The sequence below is a fragment of the Phascolarctos cinereus genome, unplaced genomic scaffold, assembly GCF_003287225.1.
Source record: "Phascolarctos cinereus isolate Bilbo 61053 unplaced genomic scaffold, phaCin_HiC Scaffold_4;HRSCAF=312, whole genome shotgun sequence".
Classification (NCBI taxonomy): Eukaryota; Metazoa; Chordata; class Mammalia; order Diprotodontia; family Phascolarctidae; genus Phascolarctos; species Phascolarctos cinereus.
This window is the reverse complement of record NW_027555847.1, coordinates 344746550-344769738: the sequence shown is the minus strand read 5'-3', so window position 1 is coordinate 344769738 and position 23189 is coordinate 344746550. Positions and strand designations below refer to the sequence as shown.

The following is a 23189-nucleotide window of genomic DNA, read 5'->3' as shown; positions in this document are numbered from 1 at the left end:
ATGACATTTTGTTTGACAAGTAGTATTATTACAATGATTCTGTACCATTGAATAAACAGTGCTGGAGGAGGGTGGAGCTCACAAAACTTGCCCAAATGAAGCCCCCTAGACTAAATTCACAAATGTTACCATATAGAAGAAAATATAATCAAAATATAATCAGTAAAGAAATTGGAGCAAAATTGGTGAAAAAATAGTCAGAATGAATTTATTCATTCCTCTCAGCACAAAAAAGAAATATGAAGAGAACTAAGGAGCTTTGATTAAACAGAGGTTATGAATGTGTCACAAAGCAGCAGAAAAAAAGCACAATGAGATCAAGGTGGGAAGAGTGCAAAACAAAATCACCATGATTCACTTTTCAGGGAGGACTACATACTCTTCTATGGAAATAGACATCATGACATTTTCATTTTTCACTAAAATTCATGTTTCCTCTACATAATTTGTTATAAAAAATACAAAAGTGTATTGCAAATTTCTGGGTCTTTTTATGAAGCAAGAAAAATGTGTACATCCATGGTATAGCTAGAAGTTAATTTTACCTTTAACTGGAGCATTAATTGACACTGGCATCACTCTTTCTGTGCCTGGTTCTTTGGTTATTCTTGTGTACTCCATTGTGATCTTCTGATTTTCTGCATGAAATTTAAACAAAAAAAGAAAGACAACCATTATACACTTACTCTATATAACCTATATAAGATCATTTATCATATAAGGACATCATTTAATATTATATAAATAGCATCAAAGCATAAATGAGCCCTCCACAAACTACTTCCACCATGAAATGAAGGTGGTCCAGGCCCCTAAGCTAGACAAGCTTCATTTAATGGCTTGGTGACATTATGTTGACTGAGGACCAGATTGGCTAAATTTACAGTGATGCACAATTTAATAAAGATGGTCTTCACAGCAATTCATTTGACCAATGAAACAGTTTGACATCTGTCTATTGAATACCAAGAAAGTATTTGATTGTATGCCATAAAACACACCGAGAAGTTGTCCTTAAGAACCCTCTTAGGCTCATACTGGAAGATAGAATTTTTCTTCAAACTTCTACAGATCAGACTTTGGCTAGAAAAAGTGTGTTGAGCACATATCAATGGAGAAACCAACAGATACATATTGAGGATTATTCCAATAATTCTGAACTTCTGAAGTGAAACACACTTACTCCAAATACTATGTAGCCAGAGAATTTCTACAAGTGGAAGTTTTATCTTTCAAAGCTGGTAGAGAGAAGAGAAGACGGTAGAAAAGATTATTAGTAGACTCTTACCCCATACCCATTCTGGGTTATGGAATTGTCTTGAGCTCCTTAAGACTGTCTACATGATGAGACCATGGCCACAACTAGTAAACAGTTATGGTCATCTGGAGTTGAGTAGAATAAATCTAGGCAAGTGAATACACATCTTTTGAATTTATTGAATGAACTAGACATTTTAGTGTTGTGAAGATATTATTTTTGGTACAAGCTATCAAAATTTATAATGGTACTAATTATGTGTAATGACCAATATAAGCTAAATATGTATAGATTTCAACACCTCTTCACTAAAATAATTATGGAGGAAAACAGAAAAGTTGTATCATTTTAACTTTTATAGTTTGAATCATTAGCAAAAGAATTATTCAAATTCAAGTTTTATGGGGGTTTTTTTCCCTTGGTTCTTAGATATTGGATCCCTGAATACAATAGTGACAGTTTGGGAGAGATCATGAACCTTCTGTTTATACTGATTAAATATTTATAAAGTAAAAACTGAACTATCACATGTGAAAATTATCATGAGAATTTGTTTACTCAGAAAAAGAGTAAAATAAATAATATTTGGACTCACTATTCTATTCATGTCCATTTTCCATTCTTATTTGTTTCATGAGTTGAACTAACCAATAATTTTAACATTTGTTGGTCAACCTTTGGGTGAAGAGTCTTTAGTGAAGTAGCAATCACATTAAATGCTCACTTTTTTCTCAGCTACATCATTTCATATAACTTCATATTAATACTTACAGCTGTTCGACTTGTTCAAAATCTTTTCCACTTTCTGTGTTAAAAAAAAAAAATTTAAATCTTAGGATTATTTTATGATTTTTTTTTAAGGATCATGTATGATCAGTTTTCTATAAATGGATTTCTCCAAAGTATGTGAGAGCTGATCAACATTTTTCAAGTTATAAATAATTTCAGTTATGATGTTTCACAATTTTCCAATGAAAAGAAAAGGTGTAATTGACAACACTTGACATACAAAAAATTTGTTTTTCAAACTATTTAAGTTCATGTATATACACTATATTTAAAAAGTAAAACTGACATAAAAATTTTTTATTCTCCTAAGTCTTTTACTTAATTAAAAATATGTAACTTAAATAGATTAAGAATGACTGGTTTTCATTTTGCAACATTATGTCATATAGAAGGACCATCACAAAATTCATTGACATATTCTATCGCATATATTTTTATATACCATAAAGTATGTGGCTCATTTAGGGAACAGTGAGGCCAAGTAAAAATAGAAAGTATTCTATAAAATTATAATATATATCACATGTATACACATACATATGTATGCATGTATACACACATATACACATATGTGTGTGTGTATGCTGGTATAGAATAAAAAGCTATTAATGTTTATAATGGCCACTTCTGGGAGTAAAATAAGGGTAATTAAAACTTTTAAAACTTTACTGTGCACTGATGGGACATAACAAAGTATTTTGGAATTACATTCCTACCTGTGGCTGTCTGTCTCCTTTTGGTATATAGCTCATAGAGAAAAATACCAGTCACTAAAATAACAACTTCAGCAGTTACTGCAAGAAATGGTTTGAGTGGCACCAGGAAGGTTAGCACTTTGAGGTTCTGTTTTCCTTCACTCTCTCCTAGGCGGAATATCGCACGGCACCAGTACAGTCCACTTTCTGTTGCTTGAAGATGCTTTATCTTAAGCTTTGTTTCATTATATTTGGATGGTAGAATTTCATACTTGCTTTTCATCGTAATGTCAATGGGTACCTAATATAAGGAGATATTCCAATCACACGTATAAGAATTACGTGGGTAGAATTTTTTGGTTTGAGTGATTATTTTTAAATCAGACCTATGATTTCATCTGGGAAGGGATTTCTAGTGAGGAATTTCCTCTACCAAAGCAGACTGGTACCCACTCTTCAGGTTTAGCTTATTAACTTAGATTGGTCTGGGACCTTAAATGACTTGCCCAGCATCAGACAAATCCTCCCGACTCCAAATCTAGTTCTTTATCAGTTTCATCATACTGCCTCTCACAAAACATATCTACACATATGAACTGTTTGGGTGAGATATTCTCAAGAAAAATATGTTATAGAAAAAAATCAAGTAGCCATCTGAATCTTTCAAAGCAAATGATCCCACTGAAAGCAGGACCATCCCTCCAGTTTCACAAGTTCATAACTTGAGCATAGTCCTGGACTTCTCACTCTCCCTCACCTTATATGTCCAATCAATCATTAAGTCTTATAGTTTCTACCTTCAAAACATCCTTCACTTCTGATCCTTTTTCTCCATTCACAAAACTATCACCTTAGTTCAGGTCCTTATCACAACTTGAATATTGCAATACTCTTATAATTGATTTTTCCTGCCTCATGTGTCTCTTCATTCTAGACCATCCTACATACTGCTACCAAAGTAATTTTGCTCAAGTAGAGATTTGACCATGTCATTCCCCTATTCTAGTGTCTTCCTGTCACCTCTAGAATGAAACACTCTTCACACAGTGCATATAATATAGTCAGCATTTAATACCTGGTTGCTATATATAAAACACTTATCTTGTGTTATTAATGGTCATTTCCAGGACAGCAAAGCAAAAAAATGTAATTCTAAAGAATCATCTTCCAGGTTTTGAAAATTCAACAAGGAGATTTCCCTCTCTAGTCTTCTGTTTCTTTATTATAAAACGAATTTGGATTAATCAGGGATTCTTGATTTGGTTTTTATTGTGGAAACCTTTGTTAGGCTAGTGAAGCCTATGGACCCCTTCTCAGAACAAATATTTTAAGCTGATAAAACAAAATATTAACATATTACAAAGAAAACCAATTATGTTGAAATCTACTTACACATATACACATACCCCTCTATGTCTTTATCTATATATATGAAAACTTCAAGAACCACACATTAAAAACCCTTGAAACTAGACATTCTTCAAATTCATGATCCCATAATCATTATGGGGAAATGGATATGTCTATACTCTTAAATATTCTTAAAATACAACCAAATTGATCCTAATACAGAAGAGTAGCCGTTTAAAATTGTTGGTCAGCCAAAGAAATCTTACTCTAAGCATTCTGCTTAAGGGAGAAAATTCCGAGCCTTGCTACCTGAAGACCCAAGGGCAATTCCTAAATATGATTTCTTTAGCACTCACTGGTAGAGTAGGACTAGAACAGAGATGGTATGTCATCTTGAATAATGGTATATCGGTACACTTAAATCTGGCTCTTTCCTTTTTCTGGATTTTTTTGGATGGGGTAAAAATTCCTAATATCCTCTATATTCTACTTGGTTTCTCAAGGTTTCTCATACTCAGATGCCTCCTAGTTCTGTTATTCAACATAATATAAATCAGTTTACTGGCTGAATTGTCATGAGTATATATCTCAGTTAAAACTATTTCCAAGATCTGATTAAGACCTATTGGCCTGTTCTTTATTATCTGTGAGCAGATTATTCAAACTCAAGACCACCTGCCAGCCCAGAGCCATCTGGGGGCCCCTTCAAGCTGCGACTAGAGAAAAATATGAGCATATATTTATTGTATTCAAAAATACAATAAAAATAGCTTTATATCATTCTTTGTATGACATTCAATCAATATATATAAATACATATATACATATATATACATATATTCAATCACATATACACACGAGGCACCAGGCACTGTCAACTCCTCTTTCCTATCATGTGTATAGATAACTGGCAGTTTGGTTATTAACAGTTTAAATATTGTGGAAACTCCATCATTTAACCAAATTTACTCAAATTAATATTGTCTAATACACATACTGATGGCTGTTTCTTTTCTCTTTGTTACATTAGCAACAAAGACAGGGAGATATGATACGGTAAACTTACCCCTGAATGTTATCAGAGGCCTCACCCCTCTAAAACACTCTACCAAAATCTCCATTGGCTCCACAGTGGTATTGAGAACTGTCTGTTCTAAAATAATGGACTCCCATCCCTCTACGCTCAAAATGCTGAAGCAAGATCAGTTTTGCTTGTTTTGGAACGCCCCATCAGATTTGGAAGCTCAGCACAGCTGCATGCTAGTATTATTATCTGACAAAGCAGTTTGCCTTTGACAAATTTATTTTCAATCCTCATTAGGTGTTACAGCAGTGAAAGAGAGAGAATACAACGGTGACAGAGTACACTTATACTGCCATTATCAAACAAAGTGAAGAGGCTTTGATGAGCATTATTGATTATCTATGTCTTTATAGTAGGTGATTGGAAAATCCACTCTTCTAGATTACTAGAAATTGACTTTCTTTAGCTTCCCTTGGCCACCTGCCATCCCTAGACTTATTTAGCTAGTAAAAGCTATACATCTGATTTAAGGCAGAATAATTGCATGTACAGGTTAAAATAAAAACAACTTAGGAAAACCTGATGTTTTTCTTTTCCAATCAATCTGAGTTTGAGGCAGCTATGTGGTATAAGTGGATAGATTACTGGATGTAATGTTAAAAAGACCTTAGTTAAAATCTCATACACATATTAGCTGTGTGACTAAGTGGGCAAGTCACCTAATGATTAGGTTAGGTCCTAACATCCGCCTGCCTCGTCTCTTCATCAGTAAAATACAGTTAATAATAGTACCTACCTCCCAAGGCTGTTATGAAGATCACAAGAATTAATATTTGTAAGGTACTTAGAAAAGTACCTGGATATAGTAGGTACTTATTCCCTCCCCATCCCTTCTCTCTATATTACAATGGCAGTGAGAGAGGGATAGGGAAAAGAATGACAGATTTCTTTCAAGGGCTGAGAGGGTCTTTAACTGTAATTTTGTTGTGGCTGTCAGGAATTCCCAGTGAAGAAACTTCTTCTCCATTAACGTATACCTGCCATCACTCTAAAACTCTAGAATGTTATATTCATCTGGAGCACTGACAGGTGAAGTGACTTGTCTAGCCTCCCAGAACCAGTATATGCCACAGAAAGAATCTGAACAAAGGTCTGCTTGATTTAGAGACCAGCTCTTTATCTACCAGGCAATCAACTTTCCAGGTAACTACACGGGTTGATAATGAATAAGGTATCTTTCCTCAGGGATATATTTCTACAGATGATTAATTAAAAACGCAAAAGGCTAATGAATTTTCCCTCCTCTCAAAAAACAATGAACAAATTACTAAATCTTCTTTTAAAGTCAGTTTTATGTCTGATTAGAAGCAATTTCTAAACTCTCAATATGCAGATGATAACACATTTGTTGTTGCCATTTGTTTTTTCTAAGAATTCTAACTCAGAGAATAACATGGAGCTCAGAAGTTTAAATAGACCTAGGGTATTGGGTCTATTATTAAAGATGCAACAAAAAGCTTCACTAGTTTTTCTTTTTCTTTGACCAGAAAAATTAAATACTACCTTTTCACTTCCATTACTAGTATACCACATCCACTCCAAAGGGACATAGTTTCTACTGTTACAATTCAAGACAGCAGAATCCCGTTCATAATTCACCAGTGGCTTTTCTTTTGTATAAATTTCAGGAACTAAGGAAAATTAGAAAAAAATATAGTTAGTAAAAATAAATTTAAACAAAATACAAATTTGTGTTTTAAATATTTTCTAAAAGAGTTCTTCTCCCACGTTTCTATGTGATTAATGACCTATAATGTGGAATTTTTGCTTTTTGGTTCCCTATAGCTAGTAAAACAAAGTAATGAAATGCTCATCTACGTTTCAGTTTAACATAGCAAGTTCTAATATAAATCTCATCAATGTTGATCAAGAAAGATTGGAGTAGAATACAGTTCTGAATCAGCATTAGTATGCATTAGATAGAAAAAAGAAATGGAAACTTAAGAACAATGACTAATGAAGTGACCAGTCACTTCCAGAATACTGATGGTAAATCACACTTCCTGCCTTTCAACAAAGAGATGATGGTGCAGAATGCGGCATATATAAACACTGTCTATATGAAGACTGTGCGTAAGGATATAACTATACTTACTTGTTACAACATAAGGTGTTTATCTGAGGGACAGAGTTGGGAGGAGGTAGACGGGAAGTGACAATAAGATACTAAAAAAGCAGAAATGAGAGGAAAGGAGATAAATGAATCAGTAATAATACACAGAAAAGAAAAAAAAGAAGTTCAAAAGGAGACACAGACAAGTAGGTCGGTGTCAGAACTATTTGATTAAACTTGAAATATACAAAACAAAAGCACTCCTTTTTTTCTATTCTTTGTATAGGTAAATGCTTGTCTGCGTCAAGTTAATAATAATAATAAACATAAATTTGAAAACAAAGCAATGGAGAATCAAGAGTTTTGACATTAGGAATAATTTATTCAAAATGATCAGACTTCAAAGAGACCAAGGTTTCTAAATCCTTCCTACTACCTCCAAGCTATCTGTTAATAGGATGAAGACAGGGACATGCTGGTATGAATGTCTGACAACTGGCTCAGTGTAAGGGCGGGTTGGAGTAGGGGATATACAGAATACACTTTTATGTTTAATTTCCATTATTCTTTCCATCACTTTCACAAGTCCAGGCAATCAACAAAACAATGTCAAGCCTTAATTTGTAGCATTTTCCTATTTCTGAGGTGTGAATGAACACACTGAAAATTTAAATAATTGTTCTTGAGACAGGATGAGATGACTCCAACATTCCACTGGATGGAGAAGCAATTAGCCGGGTGAGATCAGTGCACTCTGAGAAGTCTGATTATCTGAATGGTCTTTTTAGTGTGTCCGTATTTGTGTGTTCTACTAGGATGAGATTCATAGGCTGGCTTGAACTAAGGTTTTTAAGGCATAGAGAAGAGATCGGTAGGTAGTGACATGGTTCCATAAAGGCTATTTCACAAAAACAGCAATGTCTGAGAATCTGATTTTGTCCATAGCTATGCAGGTGTGATTCTAAGAATTCTATACACACACACTGACTCACAGTAGTAACTGGCTAGAGATTCATATCAGAATAAAGATGTTGGTGATTCTAGTCACAACAATGAAATGAATCAAGTAGCGTTTAGGGTAGGAAGAACTTCATCAGTTCTCTCTTCACAACGTGTATCTAACTAGAGAGGAGAGGCATCTACATCAGCTTTTTGCATGTGATAAAACAGAAGAAATTAGATTTAATATAGAAATGCCAATCTGTGCACGCATATAATTGAGGATTCTGATGCAAAAGGAGGGAAGAAAATAACACTGGCAAAGACAGAGGCCATAGAACTGAATGCTGAGCTTGCACTTTCAGTTCAAGGAACAATGAAAAGAATCAATCATAACATTATAGGACCATATACTTAAAACTTAAGAGATCTTTGGGCAATCTCACCCAAATCTCTCATTTTGCAGATGAGGAAACAGACCCACAGAAACTAAGTGATTTTCCCAAGGTCATACAGGCAGCAAGGAATGAGGCCAGGAATCTAATGCTGGCCCTTTCATTGCAAATCCAGTACTCTTCCCACTATAGCATCCAGGCTGAAAAATAATGAATCCAAGAAGACTGCCATGATAATTTTATGACAGAAAAGTAAAAAGTATATGTCAATTAAAATTTCTTGAGCATTCACTGCATGAGAAGTTGAACAAGGGGCTAGCTGAAGAGACTTATTCTGATGACATTTGCACAATAGCTAGTATGTTTCTACCTTCTCCCACAGAAGTGAAAATTAGATCTTTCTAAATCAAGGCATTCCTTGACTGCTCCATTGCAATAAAAAGGAATGGAGATGGCAAAAGCTACAGTGGGTCTCAATATCAGCATAGTGCAGAAGAAAAGAAAAGAACACAGGCTAATTTTGACCAGCTGATGTGACCAATAATATTCCAAGAACATGTACCCCATATGCACCGTAAAGGCTAAATTTTAAGCAAGCAGGAACTTCCTATGTCAAGAGATACAATCATTTCTCTCAGATCATCTTTTTCTAATTAATAGAGCACATATTGTGGCAATACAACAGAAAAGGATGTACTTCCCTTACATAATTGCTTGACCCACTTTTGACAAAGGTATTTGTATAGGCTCAGCTCAATTTTCTTCTGCAGTTGCTGTCTGTCAGTTAAAAAGGAATGATTAGTATTGTAGATGGAGGCAACCTGTCAAACTAACATTGGAAGCAGCCTCATGGTCTAAGTGAACAATTTGGCTAAACTGGTACTGGTAATAAAATTCTCTAAAAAATGAGTCAACATAATATGTTTCAGTTTCTTCTTAAGAAACAAGACTAGATGGTTAAAGGTCAAATAGACCCAAGGCCAACACCAGGATGAATCTCAAAACATCTGCAACTATGATGAATTTTATGGAGGTGGAAGCCTTGGGTCACAATGTTCCCTCTTTTGGCACAACGTATGGGGGTGGGGGTGGAAATATTCTAGTCCAGGTGGCATCTTTTGAGCTAAAAGTCATCCCTGGCTCATTAGCAGCTGCATGTTCAGAGTGCATACTTTGGTTATCATTCCCCTTCTGGCATCAACTACCCTCCTGACAGCCAAATACCAAAAGACAGCAGCTTTTTTTGTCATCATACTAATCAGCTAGCAGAGGCCATTTTATAATCTCACAGTAATAAATCATCTCTAGCTTGCACACAGACTGAGACAGTGACATTGTTGCTGAATTGGTCCCAGAACTGAGACTTGTACACTTTGTTTGACTTACACACTTAGTAGCAGACTTCCACTGTCCTATTTAAAACTGAGGTTTCATTAAACGTTCAGGCACAGTACTAGCTCCAACTATTTCAGAAAACGACGTTAAGACCTCTTCTTAGGAGAACTGATGAGTCACATACAATGGGTGTGGAGTAACAAGAAGATTGAGTATTTATAAAATATGCTTTGAAGATCTGATTAAACAACTGCAATATGAATTGTTCTGTGGAAGCCTTTAAATTGTATTCTGATGAAATTAATTGTTTCTTCAGGCAATATTCATTTTTTAAATGACTTGTAGGGCAGGATTCTCTCTTAGGAAAAGAGCTGGAAGGGATACATTTATTAACTTGTCAAATACCTCTAGGATACAGGGTACGCTTAAAGTTGCATTAAAGTTAAATGCACATTAAAAACTAATAAGCCCAATTGAAATGTTTCCATCTAAATTGCAGAAAAGAAAAAAAAAGACACTCTGCTAACAACACTCAGGTATCTTTTTATCCAAAAAACAAAATGCTTGAATAAACCCAATAAACCACAGGGTTTGGGCTGAGGTTCTAGTCAGAAATGGGTATTAATTGAAATAAATCAAAGTGGACAAATAATGAAAAGGTGCCCACTGATATGTAGATATATGTATATGTATATGTGTTTATATATACGTAGCATATGTGCATATAATATATAAACACATATACATATACACACACATACATATACACATTTTATTTGTTGTTTTGGGAAAAACAAGTTTTAAGTATATGGTCCTATAATGTTATGATTGATTCTTTTCATTGTTCCTTGAACTGAGTACTAGAAGATGATGAGATTCAAAGAAAAAAGGGGGGAATTAGTGATCACAAGTAAAAATATCACTTTTAATTATACTACATCATGAATTAGAAATTAGCACTGTCAAAGCAATATTTCTACTTTTTACAAGTGGGACAAAAGCAAGCCTTAATAAAAGAAAAAAGAGGGGCAGCTAGGTGGCACAGTGGATAGAGCACTGGCCTGGAGTCAGGAGGACTTGAGTTCAAATCTAGCATCAGACACATGATACTCACTAGCTGTGTCACCCCGGGCAAGTCACTCAACCCCAATTGCCTCGCCAAAAATAAATAAATAAATGAACTAACAAAAGAAAAAAATAGGTAATGTCTAAATACTTTCTGAACATTTATTCTATTTGTCTCTTTTCTTGAACTTGTTATGATTTATTCCACAAAATCATTTTCTTACATTGTACGTGATTTTTTTTTTAAAGGACAAGGAGGTAGAGAGATCCAGTCACTGTAAGGAATTACTGGTATGAAGATTTTCTCCACCAATATAAGTATTCAACTCTTTTCTAATGAATAGTCCTAGAGTATTTTGTGGGGTACCAAGAAGCTAAATGCCTTGCCCATTGTCATATAGCCAAGATGTATCAAAACCGGAACTTGAATTCAAGTCATCTAAACTCCAAGGCAGGCCCCTTAGTTTGTGTCACTGCCCCCTCATATTAAACATGGTATTTGTGTGTGTATACAACATGTATTTGCATATACATATATAAATACTGTGTGCAGTATATACACAAATATTTGTGTATACATACATACATGTGCATACATATGTAAATTCATTGTGTATATGTCAAATATAATTACATTCTGTTGACTATATCATTTATTCATTAGAAATGTAACAAAACTATGAGGCTTTATAATTCCTAGAACATAATACTGACATGGATAAGTTCTCAGTACTGACCTTTAAAGTGAAATGTGCCTTTTCGTTCCTCTATTGCTTCAAAAACACAAGAATAGTTGTCCATATGCATTTTATCAGTGACTGTTAACCTAGAGAGAATTGAAAGGACGATGTTTGTGCCTTTACACGAAAAATGAAAAGATTTAGGCATAGAATAAAACATAAGCTTAAGCAATGTAAAGATACTATAAAGTGAACGATTAAAGGGGTAAACATAATATTTTGAAATAACAAGTCAACAAAATAATTAAAATTTAGCTAACTTATGCTCATATAACATTTTCTTTCATTTTTTTTTAAAAGTCAAATTATTTGGGAAGGGGAGGGAGAGGGGGAAAATTTTAAACTCAAAAAGCTTATGGAAGTGAATGTTGAAAACTAAAAAATAAACAATTTTTTAAAAAGAAGTCAAATTCTCGTATCACTTACCTGATATGAGCTTGCAGGATATTTTCAAATACTCTCATGCTACTTGTTCTATTGATCTGATCATTACCTTTTGTCCAATATACATTCACATCCGGAGGAGGTCTGGTGGTACTGAAGTTACATTTTAGTTCTATGCTAGTAGGGTTTCCTATTGTCACATTTTTTTCCACTAATGCATCAGATGTTTCTATTAATTAAAAAAGATAAAGGATAAAGATAAAAAAGATAAAAGATAAAGGACAGGTATTGAATACTAAACATTTGTACTAGCTTCAAAATATTGATCACAATTTTATAAGTTTCTTAACAAAACATGGTTTTTCAAGAGTTCTACCACTAAGTTGTTTCATTCACTTTATTTTTCTTTTCAAATTTGAAAGAAATTAATATTAAATTACTAATATGGAAAGTTTAATACAATTGTACATTTATGGAGGGAGGGGGAAATTTTAGAACTCAAAATCTTATAAAAGTGAATGCTGAAAACTAAAAATAAATATATTTTAAAAAAGAAATCAATATTAATAGAAATGCACGGCTATATGCCATAATCCTATAGTACTTATTGCCTTGTTTTCTCAATTAGATTTTAAGCTCTTTGAAGAGGAACACTAAGTTTTGTATTTCCTTTTATATCCATAGCATAATAACTGACACACAGAAGGTGTTCAATAAATATATCTTGCTGGTTGAAGCGTGGTCTCAAAGTATGATTAAAGCAGCATAAAATTTTTCATATAAAGAAAAACTTTAGAGGTGAAACAGAGTTTCTGAATCAATCCCAATAATAGTTTATCTTTTCAACTGCAAAATGGAGATAATAATACTTATTTTAACAACTTTATAGAGTAGTTGGGAAGCTCAAATGAGATGATGTATGAAAAGTGCTAAGCATGATAAAAAATGTTAATTATTACTTCAGCTCTTCTGAATAGTATGAAGTTTGAAACAGAAAACTTACATGTAGCTACATAAGAACTAATTTTTATGATTATTATTGTTAAAGAGAGGCAGGACAAAGTAGTGACTAGAAAGCTGCCCTCAGAAGCAGGAAGAGCAGGGTTCAAAGTTCCTTCTCTGACATTGTATGACCCACTGCATGTTATTTAACCTTTCAATTCTATAGATACCTGTATAAGACAAAAGATGCAGAGAAGGGTCTCCCCTCCACTGGATAATAGGAGTTATGTCAACCAGGAGTTTCCTATATCAATGAAATCCTCATCCTTATTGTTAAAAGTCAGGTCCTTTGAGGGGATGCCCATCAATTGGGGAATGGCTGAACAAGTTGTGATATATGAATGTGATGGAATACTATTGTGCTGTAGGAAATAATGAGCAGGCAGATTTCAGAAAAACCTGTATGAACTGATGCTGAGTGAAGTGAGCAGAACCAGAACAATGTACACAGTAACAGCCACATTGTGCAATGACTGGCTTTGATAGATTTAGCTCCTCTCAGCAACACAAGGATATAAGATAACGTCAAAAGACTCACAACGAAAAATGCTATCCACATCTAGAGAAAGATCTTTGAAGTCTGAATGCAGATCAAACATACTATCTGCTCTCCTTTTCTTTTGTTGTTTTGTTTTGTTTCTTCTTTCTCATGGTTCTTCCCATTATTTCTAATTCTTCTTTACATCATGACTAATGTGAAAATATGCTTAATATGAATGTATAAGTAGAGCCTATATCAGATTGCATGCCATCTTGGTGATGGGGGAGGAGAGAAAAGGGGAGAAAATTTAAAACTCAAAATTTTATGGAAGTGAATATTGAAAACTAAAAAATAAATGAATTAATTATTTTTTAAAAAGGGTCGGGTCCTAAGGGTATGCTATAATCAATGACATTTCTTCTTACATAGATTTTTGAAGCTTTCTGTAATTCTCTGTAAGACTCTCAATTCTCTAAAACACTCTATTCCCCCCCACACACATGCAAATTAACAATAACAATGGACAAGATGTGTGGAAAAGCTGGACAGCAAGTAGCTTTTGTCTAATAGCTTTTAGTGACATCACTTATAAAGACATTTAAAAATTTAAAAAGTGAGAAAATGCTTTCCTGAGCAGCAACCAAGTGTGAAGTTTTAAAAACTGTATGCACAGCTAATTGGAAGTGCTTTGTGGGCAAATGCTTGAAAAAACTGCTTATACAATTCAAAAACAGCTGAATTAAATTTCCTGCTTTAAAAAAGAATGCCTTTGAGTATAAAATAAGGGAGTCCAGAAAGTATCAGACACTAAGAAAAAAATTTGTGGAATCATGATCAATTAAAAACAGAACAGGGACAGCTAAATGTCACAGTAGATAGAGCTCCAGCCTTGGAGTCAGGAGGACCCGAGTTCAAATCCGGCCTCAGACACTTGATACTTACTAGCTGTGCAACCCTGGGCAAGTCACTTAACCCCAGTTGCCTCACCAAAAAAAAAAAGTATATTAACAACTCAATGAATTGGCAAAGATTGCCTATAGTAATTGTCACTTGACCTGTACCTTAAAGAAAGCCAAATCTGTTGGTGTCTGGATAATCTCAAGGATGTAAAGAAACAAGTAATCTTCTATATGATGAAAAATGTTATCCACCTCTAGAAAAAGAACTAAATTTCTTCTAAATGCAGATCAAAGCATACTATTTTTTACTTAGTGTTTTGTGTGCTTTCTTTTTGTCCCTGTTTTCTTTCACAACAGGATTAATGTTTTGCATGACCGCACATGTATAACCTACATCAAATTCCCTGCCTTCTCAATGAGGTGAAAGAGGTGGGAGTAAAAGAATTTGGAAGTCAATTTTTTTAAATGAATGTTAAAAATTTTTTACATGTAATTAGAAAAAATAAAATCCTTTATTTTTTATTTAAAGAATCAAATCAACTAATTGACTTCTGCTCAGCAGGATCACATCAACAAACAAAAGTAATGTTTGAACACTTAACTGTGTATTAAGCATTATGTTTTGGATATAAATGGAAACACCTTCAAAAAGCTCACAATCTAGTTGAGAAAATGAGACTAGAACACATGAATTATTGAATAATGTTATAATTAAGTCTTAAATTTAGTGCTACAAATTAGCTACAAAATCACTCAAGTCCTGAAAAAGACAGATCACTTCTAAAGTAAAAGCAGTTACGTCAAAGTAAAGAGTCCAGGATTTCAAGTGAAAAGGCCTATGTTTTAAGTTGTCTTTCCATTTCATTATAACTAGAAGATCTTGGACAAATGACAAAACTTTTTGGAAGCTCAGTCTCCTTACTTGTAAAACAAGGCTAGTGATACACCCACTTCGTACCTTACATGCATGTAAAATGATATGTAACTGCAAAGTTTTACTTGTGTGGGCTATTATTGTTATCAGTTTTGCTGTTGTAATTCCTAGGATAGAAAGAATAACAAGGGCAGACTAGATCCAAGGATATCAAACTTAAACTGAGCCTTCAAGGATGGGTAGAATTTGGAAAAGTCAAAGTTAGGGATGGGGACATTCAGCATAAATAGCCCATTGGTCCAGAGGCTGGGCATCTTCTGAGTAGTGAAGTGGAACACTAAACATCTGCTCATCAAAAGCAATGGGAAGGGGGCTACCCATGGTAAGAAAAATTATTCCATCATCATCATCCCTTCCCTCAAGCTTTCTTTCCTGACATTCTCCAATGTTTTTTTCATTCCAACAGGAAATGAGAATTTGGGTAGTAATTTTGAGGCAAGATTAAAAATATCTTTTTTTTTCTCCAACAACAATGTCCTTGTATCTGGAGCATTCTCACTCCGAGCCTATTTTCTCTAAAAAGAATTGAAGTGTTAGTTCCGTATAGTAAAATACTCAGTCAAGCACCCACTGGAAAAAGTAGGTTATTAGTGCACAAAAAACCAAACATTCAGAAAGTATACACATAAGACTGAAAGATGAAAAGGCTGTGAAATTGGAAATAGTTATTTTGTAAACTTTGGAAATACAAGGCCTAAAGAACTGAACACAAAGAGGGTGGTACATTATCCTCTTTGGAACAGCTGAATTTCATGGTTTATGGATATAATGGTGTATTATTGTACCATATGAAATGATGAAAGGCAAACTTAGGAAGATTTTTATGACCTGATGCAGAATTAGTAAGCAGAACCAGTAGAACAATTCATATAATGACAAATACACTATAAAGACAAACAACTTTGAAATACTTATAAATTACTATAGTGACTTTGTATTTGACAAGCATAAAGACTTAAGTTTTTAGGATAAAAATTCATTATTTGGCAAAAAATTGTTGGGAAAGCTGGAAAGCAGTCTGGAAGAAACTGGGCATTGAACAAGATCTTGAAGGTCAAAATGGATACATGACCTAGATATAAAGAGAGCTGTTAAAAGAAAATTTGAAGAACAGAAAATGTTAAGGGAACAATTTATGAATAAACAACAGGTCAACAAAATCAAGTCTGATACTAATTTCATATTATCTTCTTCTCTTTTATGTTTTTTTGAATCATTTTAATATTGTTTTAGAGGCAAGAGAGAATCGAAATGCAGAAACCTTCACTGTTATTTTCATAACCATCATTAATGAATATCAAAGGCCTTTACATTTTTCTTTTTTTTAATCTTATTCTAAAATTAAATACTAATTAAAATCATCATTTTTATAAACATTGTAGAACAGAAAAGTAGTGCATGAAATTGCAAACCTATTATGTAGATTTTGTTTTATTTTAAAGTTGAATTATATACTTTAAAATAAATTAAAGTTGATTTATATACTTTAAGATAAGTCTTTAAGTGCTTATTAAGTGCCAGAGATGGTGCTAAGAGGAGAGGATACAAATACAAGCAATTATTATTGTTATTATTATTATTAAACTTAGCAGTGGGAGTCTGTGAGCTGTAATTTCAGAAGTATGGACCCACCAAGGTAAGAACCTGAGGTATCCATCCTCTGGGGGACATGACCAATAAGTGTAAGTAGGAGATAGGTTGCCCCCACCATGCTGCATGTGTAAGTGCTAAGATATATATTACGTGTATATGCACAATATATGTATGTACAAAAGCATATAAATGATATACACAGAAACAGCTACTTATAAAATATATCTAGAATACATGAGAACAACAGCAAAGGTAATATACAAGACACACACAAACTATTTTTCAAATATGCATTTAGCTTTCCTAATGCAAGAAAATCTGGAGAGCTTACATAATGGAGACTACATTTGCAAAATGGTGACTTTTCAGAGAAATTCGGGTTACCTTATAACTATTCAAGTGAAGATTTAAGCCATATTTTTGCTAGAGAAGGTTCTTGGCTCACTGTTTTCCTCTATCTACACTTGTAACAGACATTAAAACATTTTACTCTGTTATTTCTCCATTTTGAAAACTGATTTCAGATGCAAGTATTTTGTCGTTTCGGAGGCAGATGATAAAGTGGTAAACGTTTCTACTTATGTTTTAACAATGTATTTCTACTCTTATTTTCAACAACTGAATAGCAATTGTTAGTGAATGGCAATGAATAATAGCCCAGTTCTTGCACAATCATGTTCCCAGAAAAAAGAACAAAGTAGTATTTCAAATCTTACTGGATCATCAGTTAAAGGGAAGCTGCTGCAATGGTTACACACATTGCCTTAACTCTCATACAAGCTTGCTACTACTATTTTCAAATGATTTTACTAACACAAAGTTAATCCAAACCAATTTAAAAAAAACAACCAGCTAACACAGCCCAGTGCTTAAAGTGAACAGTACGTATTAAATTGAGAGGTTAGACACCTTTTCTCACAGAAGCCCTACTACATTGGTTTACCACACTTTTCCTCAGGACAGGTGAGAAGGGGGCACCAACTTGCTTTCAATTCACCAGGATCCAGACATCCTACAATCATTTTTCTCTAGATTCTCTGCCCACCATCACATCCTGCCTTTTTATTTACCTTTGTTGTTTGCCTTTTTGCCTAATTCTAACAGAAAATGAAGTGGATATGTACTATTGGTTCTAAGTATTATTGATCATATTCCTCTTATAAGCACAAAAGCACTGAGCCTAATATATTTCCTTAGAAGTGATGTTAAACTGGTGTATAGATTATATGCCATACACAGATTCATCCATCTCTTGACATTTGACAAATATTGATTGACTCAGTATATGTATGTGTCTATGTATATATCTATGTATATGTATAGAAGCCACTCTGCTTGGGGCAGTCAAATCAAGATATGGGCCAGTAAAAAAAAAAAATCAAGAGAAATGAGACATATGAATCCATAGGCCTAAACATGAACTTTTTCAAAATGCACGTGTAGATTTCTTTGCTAGCTACTTTGCTCTCCACTCCTCATTCCCCTATTCCAGATAAGTATATGCCTACCTGCCTCCACCTACAGACCCAACTCTACTGTGAGACCAGTTCTAGGCCTAAAGGGGAAGCATAAAAGAAGTCTTTGCTTTACAAAGCCCTTTCTTCACTACAAAGCTCTATTGCCTCTACAACTTCAACATTCCTTTTATTTACACCCTTCACCTATCCCCTAATCTCTTGTTGCTTAGATTATTCTGACTGGATTCCTGATCCCTGAGCACTGCTACCTTAACTACCTGGCCTCTGGACCTCTTGCCTGCTTAGTTGTACAATGGCTGCCTGTCTCTCTCAGGTTTGGCAGATATCCATGGAATTGACTCTTCAACTGCTTAGATACCAACTACTCCTTCCAGTCTTTCATGACCCAGAGCTGCTGGATCTGATATGTCCCATTCAGTTAACACCTTAGTCTTCATTTGATGCATTAGCTATATTGGTAGGTAAGTAGCTGGAAAGAGCTGGTGCTAATTTTGCTGATGAGAGATTGTGCAGGCCGATACATCTGTTTGAAACTCTCAAAAACGGTTTCAACCTAAAGAACCAGCTACCAAATGGCTGGGGTGAGGAGGGGGGCAGGAAGAGAGAAAGAAATTTTTGAAAAGGACAAAGTAAAAATGAAACAACCCTAAAGTAAGTGATTGTTATTATATAAAGAACAATGAGCAGTCAGTCAATAAACATTTATTAAGAACCCATTGCATGAGGGGCAGCTAGGTGGCACAGTGGATAGAGCACCAGCCCCAGAGTCCGGAGGACCAAATCCAGCCTCAGACACATAATACTTCCTAGCTATGTGACTCTGGGCAAAGTCACTTAACCACAATTGCCTCACCAAGAATCTACTGTGTGTCAGCTACTATGCTGACCACTAGAAAAGGAACTCACAGTCTAATGGGGAGAGATGACATGTAAACAACTATGTGCAAACAAGTTATATACAGGATAAATTACAGATAATCCACAGAGGAAAGGCACTAGAAATTAAGCTGGGTCAGGAAAGGTTTCCTATAGAGATGGGATTTTAGTTGGAACTTGAAAGAAGCCAAAGAAGCCAAAAGGCAGAGATGAAAAGGAAGGGTTCTAGGCATAGGGGGACAACCAGTGAAAATGCCCATGGTTCAGAGACAGGGTGTCTTGTGAAGAACAACAAGGAGGCCAGTGTCACTGGATTGCAGAGTATGGAACGAGTGTAAAGGTATAAGAATACCAGAAAGATGGATGCGCAGCAGGTTACGAAGGGATTCACATGCCAGACAGATTTGATATTTGGTCCTGGAAGCAATAAGGTGACAATGAAATTTACTGAATGGGTACAAAAGAGAAGAAATTGTCAGACCAAATACTAAGATAGGAAATTTGCAACCAGCAGCAATTACGTAGTAATAACTACATATGCTATCAAAAATCCGAGTTAAACGATCAGTGATATTTTTATCACTGTGATTTCAGGAAGTGATATCAAGAAGATTATCTGATGTCTATTAAATACATTCAAACAAAATGAAGTAAATAATCAAAATTTGAAAATTTGTCTGACTACATTTAGGTCTCAGCAAATGTAGCTGCTAAAATGGCTTAAACCAATTGGAAGTAACATTTAAAAAAATGCATCACACCATTTGAATATATCAGATAACCAAAACTGCTATTTTTATTTAATGTACTAAAAACCTCTTAAATCCTAATTACTCTTACAGTTAAGAACTGTCATTTTAAAAATTACCCCTGAACAATTAGTCAATAAGCTTTTATTAAACACCTAAAATTATATGCTAGACACAGTGATAGGCATTAGGGATACATAGGAAAAAAAAAGTCCCTGCCCTTACATTCTATTGGGGCAAACAACATGTATACATATAAGTAAATGCAAAAGCTCTACAAAGCAAATTCAATTTAGTTTGGGCAGGGAACACTGACAAGAAGCAATAGCAGCTAGAAGGCTCAGGAAAGGCCTAATGGAGAAAGTGGCACCAGCTCAGCCTTGAAGATATTTTAAAGAATCTGACATTATTGAAATATGGAGACCTAAAGGTTGAAAGAGACAACTACAAGGGAGACGGTGAGGGGGAAAATAATAAATGTGCAATAAATGGTGATATTGTACACTTTGCCCTGTAATTCTGAGAGTTGGAAAGTCTTTTTCAAAGGACCAGAGTTAACTCTCTATGAATACTCTGAGCTATTCAGGTGGTACAGTGCATGGACTTGGAATCAGAAAGATCTGACTTCAAATCCAGCCACAATACTTACTGTGTGACTCCCCCTGCCCATGCAAGTCCCTTAATCTCTCTGTATCTCAGTTTTCTTATCTGTAAAATAAGAGTAATAAGAGAACCTACCTTTTTATGAGGACCAAATGAGTTACTATAGAGGGTGTCCCAAAAGTCTAAGGGCAGTTTTAACCTAGCTTTAATAGTTTAAAACTGCCATAAGACTTTTAGGACACCCTGTATATAAAGTTCTTTACAAACTTAAAGCTTAATATAAATTCTAGCTATTTTTTTTTTGGTCAGTCTGTTCACTTAATGCTTTGATGGATTCAAAGAATCCATGTAGCCAAGACTATAGTACTGAAAATCTGCTTTGCAAAAATGCAGTTGGGCAAAATGTAACCATTTTGCTAGGATAAAAATATGGCTTATAACTCTAGTCATTTCCACTAGAAAAACACAGGGCCAGTGATGTGGCATGGGTTGATTCCCTTATAGGAGTGAAGGTCATCATGGAAGGAAATAAGACACTCAGAGTTTCAGGTGAAAGTGATTGAACTTCTAGTCTTCCCCACCTAAGAAAGAACCGTACGTATTCTTTTAAAAAGTATAAAAATGTTATCTGTAATTCAACTTGAGATTCTTATCAGAAAAAAATAGTACAATGCCACAATGGATGCTAAGTATTTTGAAAACATAAATGCAGCAACATTAATAATTAATCTAATTGCCTATGTTTCATTTTGCCAATGCCAAGTGGATTAAAACTGAAAAAAAAATTACAAAATGTTGTTACATGTACAACACCATATATTTACCTATCACCAACAGGGTCTCTTCCATAGTAATTAACTCTGGGAATGATGAACTTGTCACATTTTCCTCAGCCATTTCTACAGTTCCTTCAGTGACAGCTTGAGCTGTAAAATTTGCATCTATTAGAAATAAGAAAAATATGATTTTGTTAGTCTCCATACCACATGCTGAGATATACCAACTAACTCTGTGAAAAACTGGTTTGTATCAGCTAACACAACACACTGTCTACTACTTAATACACTATGAAGAGGCAGATAGAATGATTAAAAATCGATGTGGGGCAGCTAGGTGGTGCAGTGGATAGAGCACTGGCCTTGGAGTCAGGAGGATCAAATCTGAGTTCAAATCAGGCCTTAGCACTTGACACTTACTAGCTGTGTGACCCTGGGCAAGTCACTTAATCCCAAATGCCTCACCAAAAGAATAACAAATAGCTGTGTTCCTAACAGGCTGGGTTTTGTTTTGTCTAATTCACAGTTAACAAAAATATTTTAAAATAAACTATTTTCCTATAAAAATGATATATATAACTCATCTTAAATAACAACCCTAATTTTTTTTCTGGCCTCCTTGTAGTTATTTCTTTTATTTTTAAATCCTATTGCCTCAATGTAGCCAAGGGTGTGCTGATAAATGTTTAACAATAACTCTATTAAATGAAAATGGTCCAACAAACTTTTAAATTTAATCTGCATTATTAACATTTTCTCCATCATTTTCTGAAATCTAGACAATGAGCAAAAAGAAAATGTATATCAAGCCATGATTTGCAGTATTTGCCTATTTCCCAGGTTTAAATGCTCACATCACAAATTTGACAATTGGCTCAGGTAGAGCTGGCTCCAGCACAAACCTGAACATAACCTACGAACTCAGAATAACAAAACATATTCAGATAATGTTAGGAAGAAAGTAATAAGGAGCAGGAGGGAATAAAGAAAATTGTAGGAGGTAGAAACATTGAGAAGCCAAACAGAGAAAAGGGATTAGAGATCAAATACAAAGTAGAAAAGACTAGCACACCACCAAACTCAGGCCCAACCAAATTAAAATGTAGTTGGGAGATGTTTAACAACAGCAAAAAAAAAAAAATTCTATATTCCCCAGTTGATAAACGATCAAAGGCTAGGAACAGACCGTTTGCAGATGAAGAAATTAAAGCTACATATAATCATATGGAAAATGCTTTAAATCACTATTGATCATAGAGAAATGCACATTAAAACAACTCTGAAGTACCACCTCACCTGTAAGACTGGCTAATATGACAGAAAAGGAAAATGATGATGTTGGAGAAGATGAGGGAAAATTGGGACATTAGCACATTGTGGGGAGAGTTGAGAAGTGATGTGACCATACTGGAAAGCAATTTGGAACTATGCTCAAAGAGCAATCAAATTGTGCATACCCTGTGATGCAGCAATGTCACCGCTAGTTCTATCTCCCAAAGAGATCATAAAAAAGGGGAAAGGGGGGGTAGCTAGGTGGCACAGTGGATAGAGCACTGGCCCTGGATTCAGGAGGACCTGAGTTCAAATCTGGCCTCAGACACATAACACTTACTAGTTGTGTGACCCTGGGCAAGTCACTTAACCTCATTGCCTAGCCAAAAAAAAGGGGGGGGGAAGAACCCACATGTACAAAAACATGTACAGTAGCCCT

At 34.6% G+C, this 23189-nt stretch overlaps 1 protein-coding gene across 3 annotated transcripts in view; it reads right to left on the bottom strand.

The window, feature by feature from the left end:
* EMB (embigin) overlaps positions 1–23189 on the bottom strand; it is a 44777-nt gene that overhangs the window by 4065 nt on the left and 17523 nt on the right. For all 3 annotated transcript variants that reach the window (XM_020996741.2, XM_020996748.2, XM_020996756.2), the window contains exons 2-8: positions 21527–21643; positions 12130–12316; positions 11701–11789; positions 6680–6807; positions 2764–3043; positions 2030–2063; positions 546–638 (exon numbers count right to left, since the gene is read on the bottom strand). In XM_020996741.2, the coding sequence (XP_020852400.1) occupies positions 560–638; positions 2030–2063; positions 2764–3043; positions 6680–6807; positions 11701–11789; positions 12130–12316; positions 21527–21643 (914 nt within the window). In that variant the 3' untranslated portion in view covers positions 546–559. The remainder of the gene's footprint in view (positions 1–545; positions 639–2029; positions 2064–2763; positions 3044–6679; positions 6808–11700; positions 11790–12129; positions 12317–21526; positions 21644–23189) is intronic.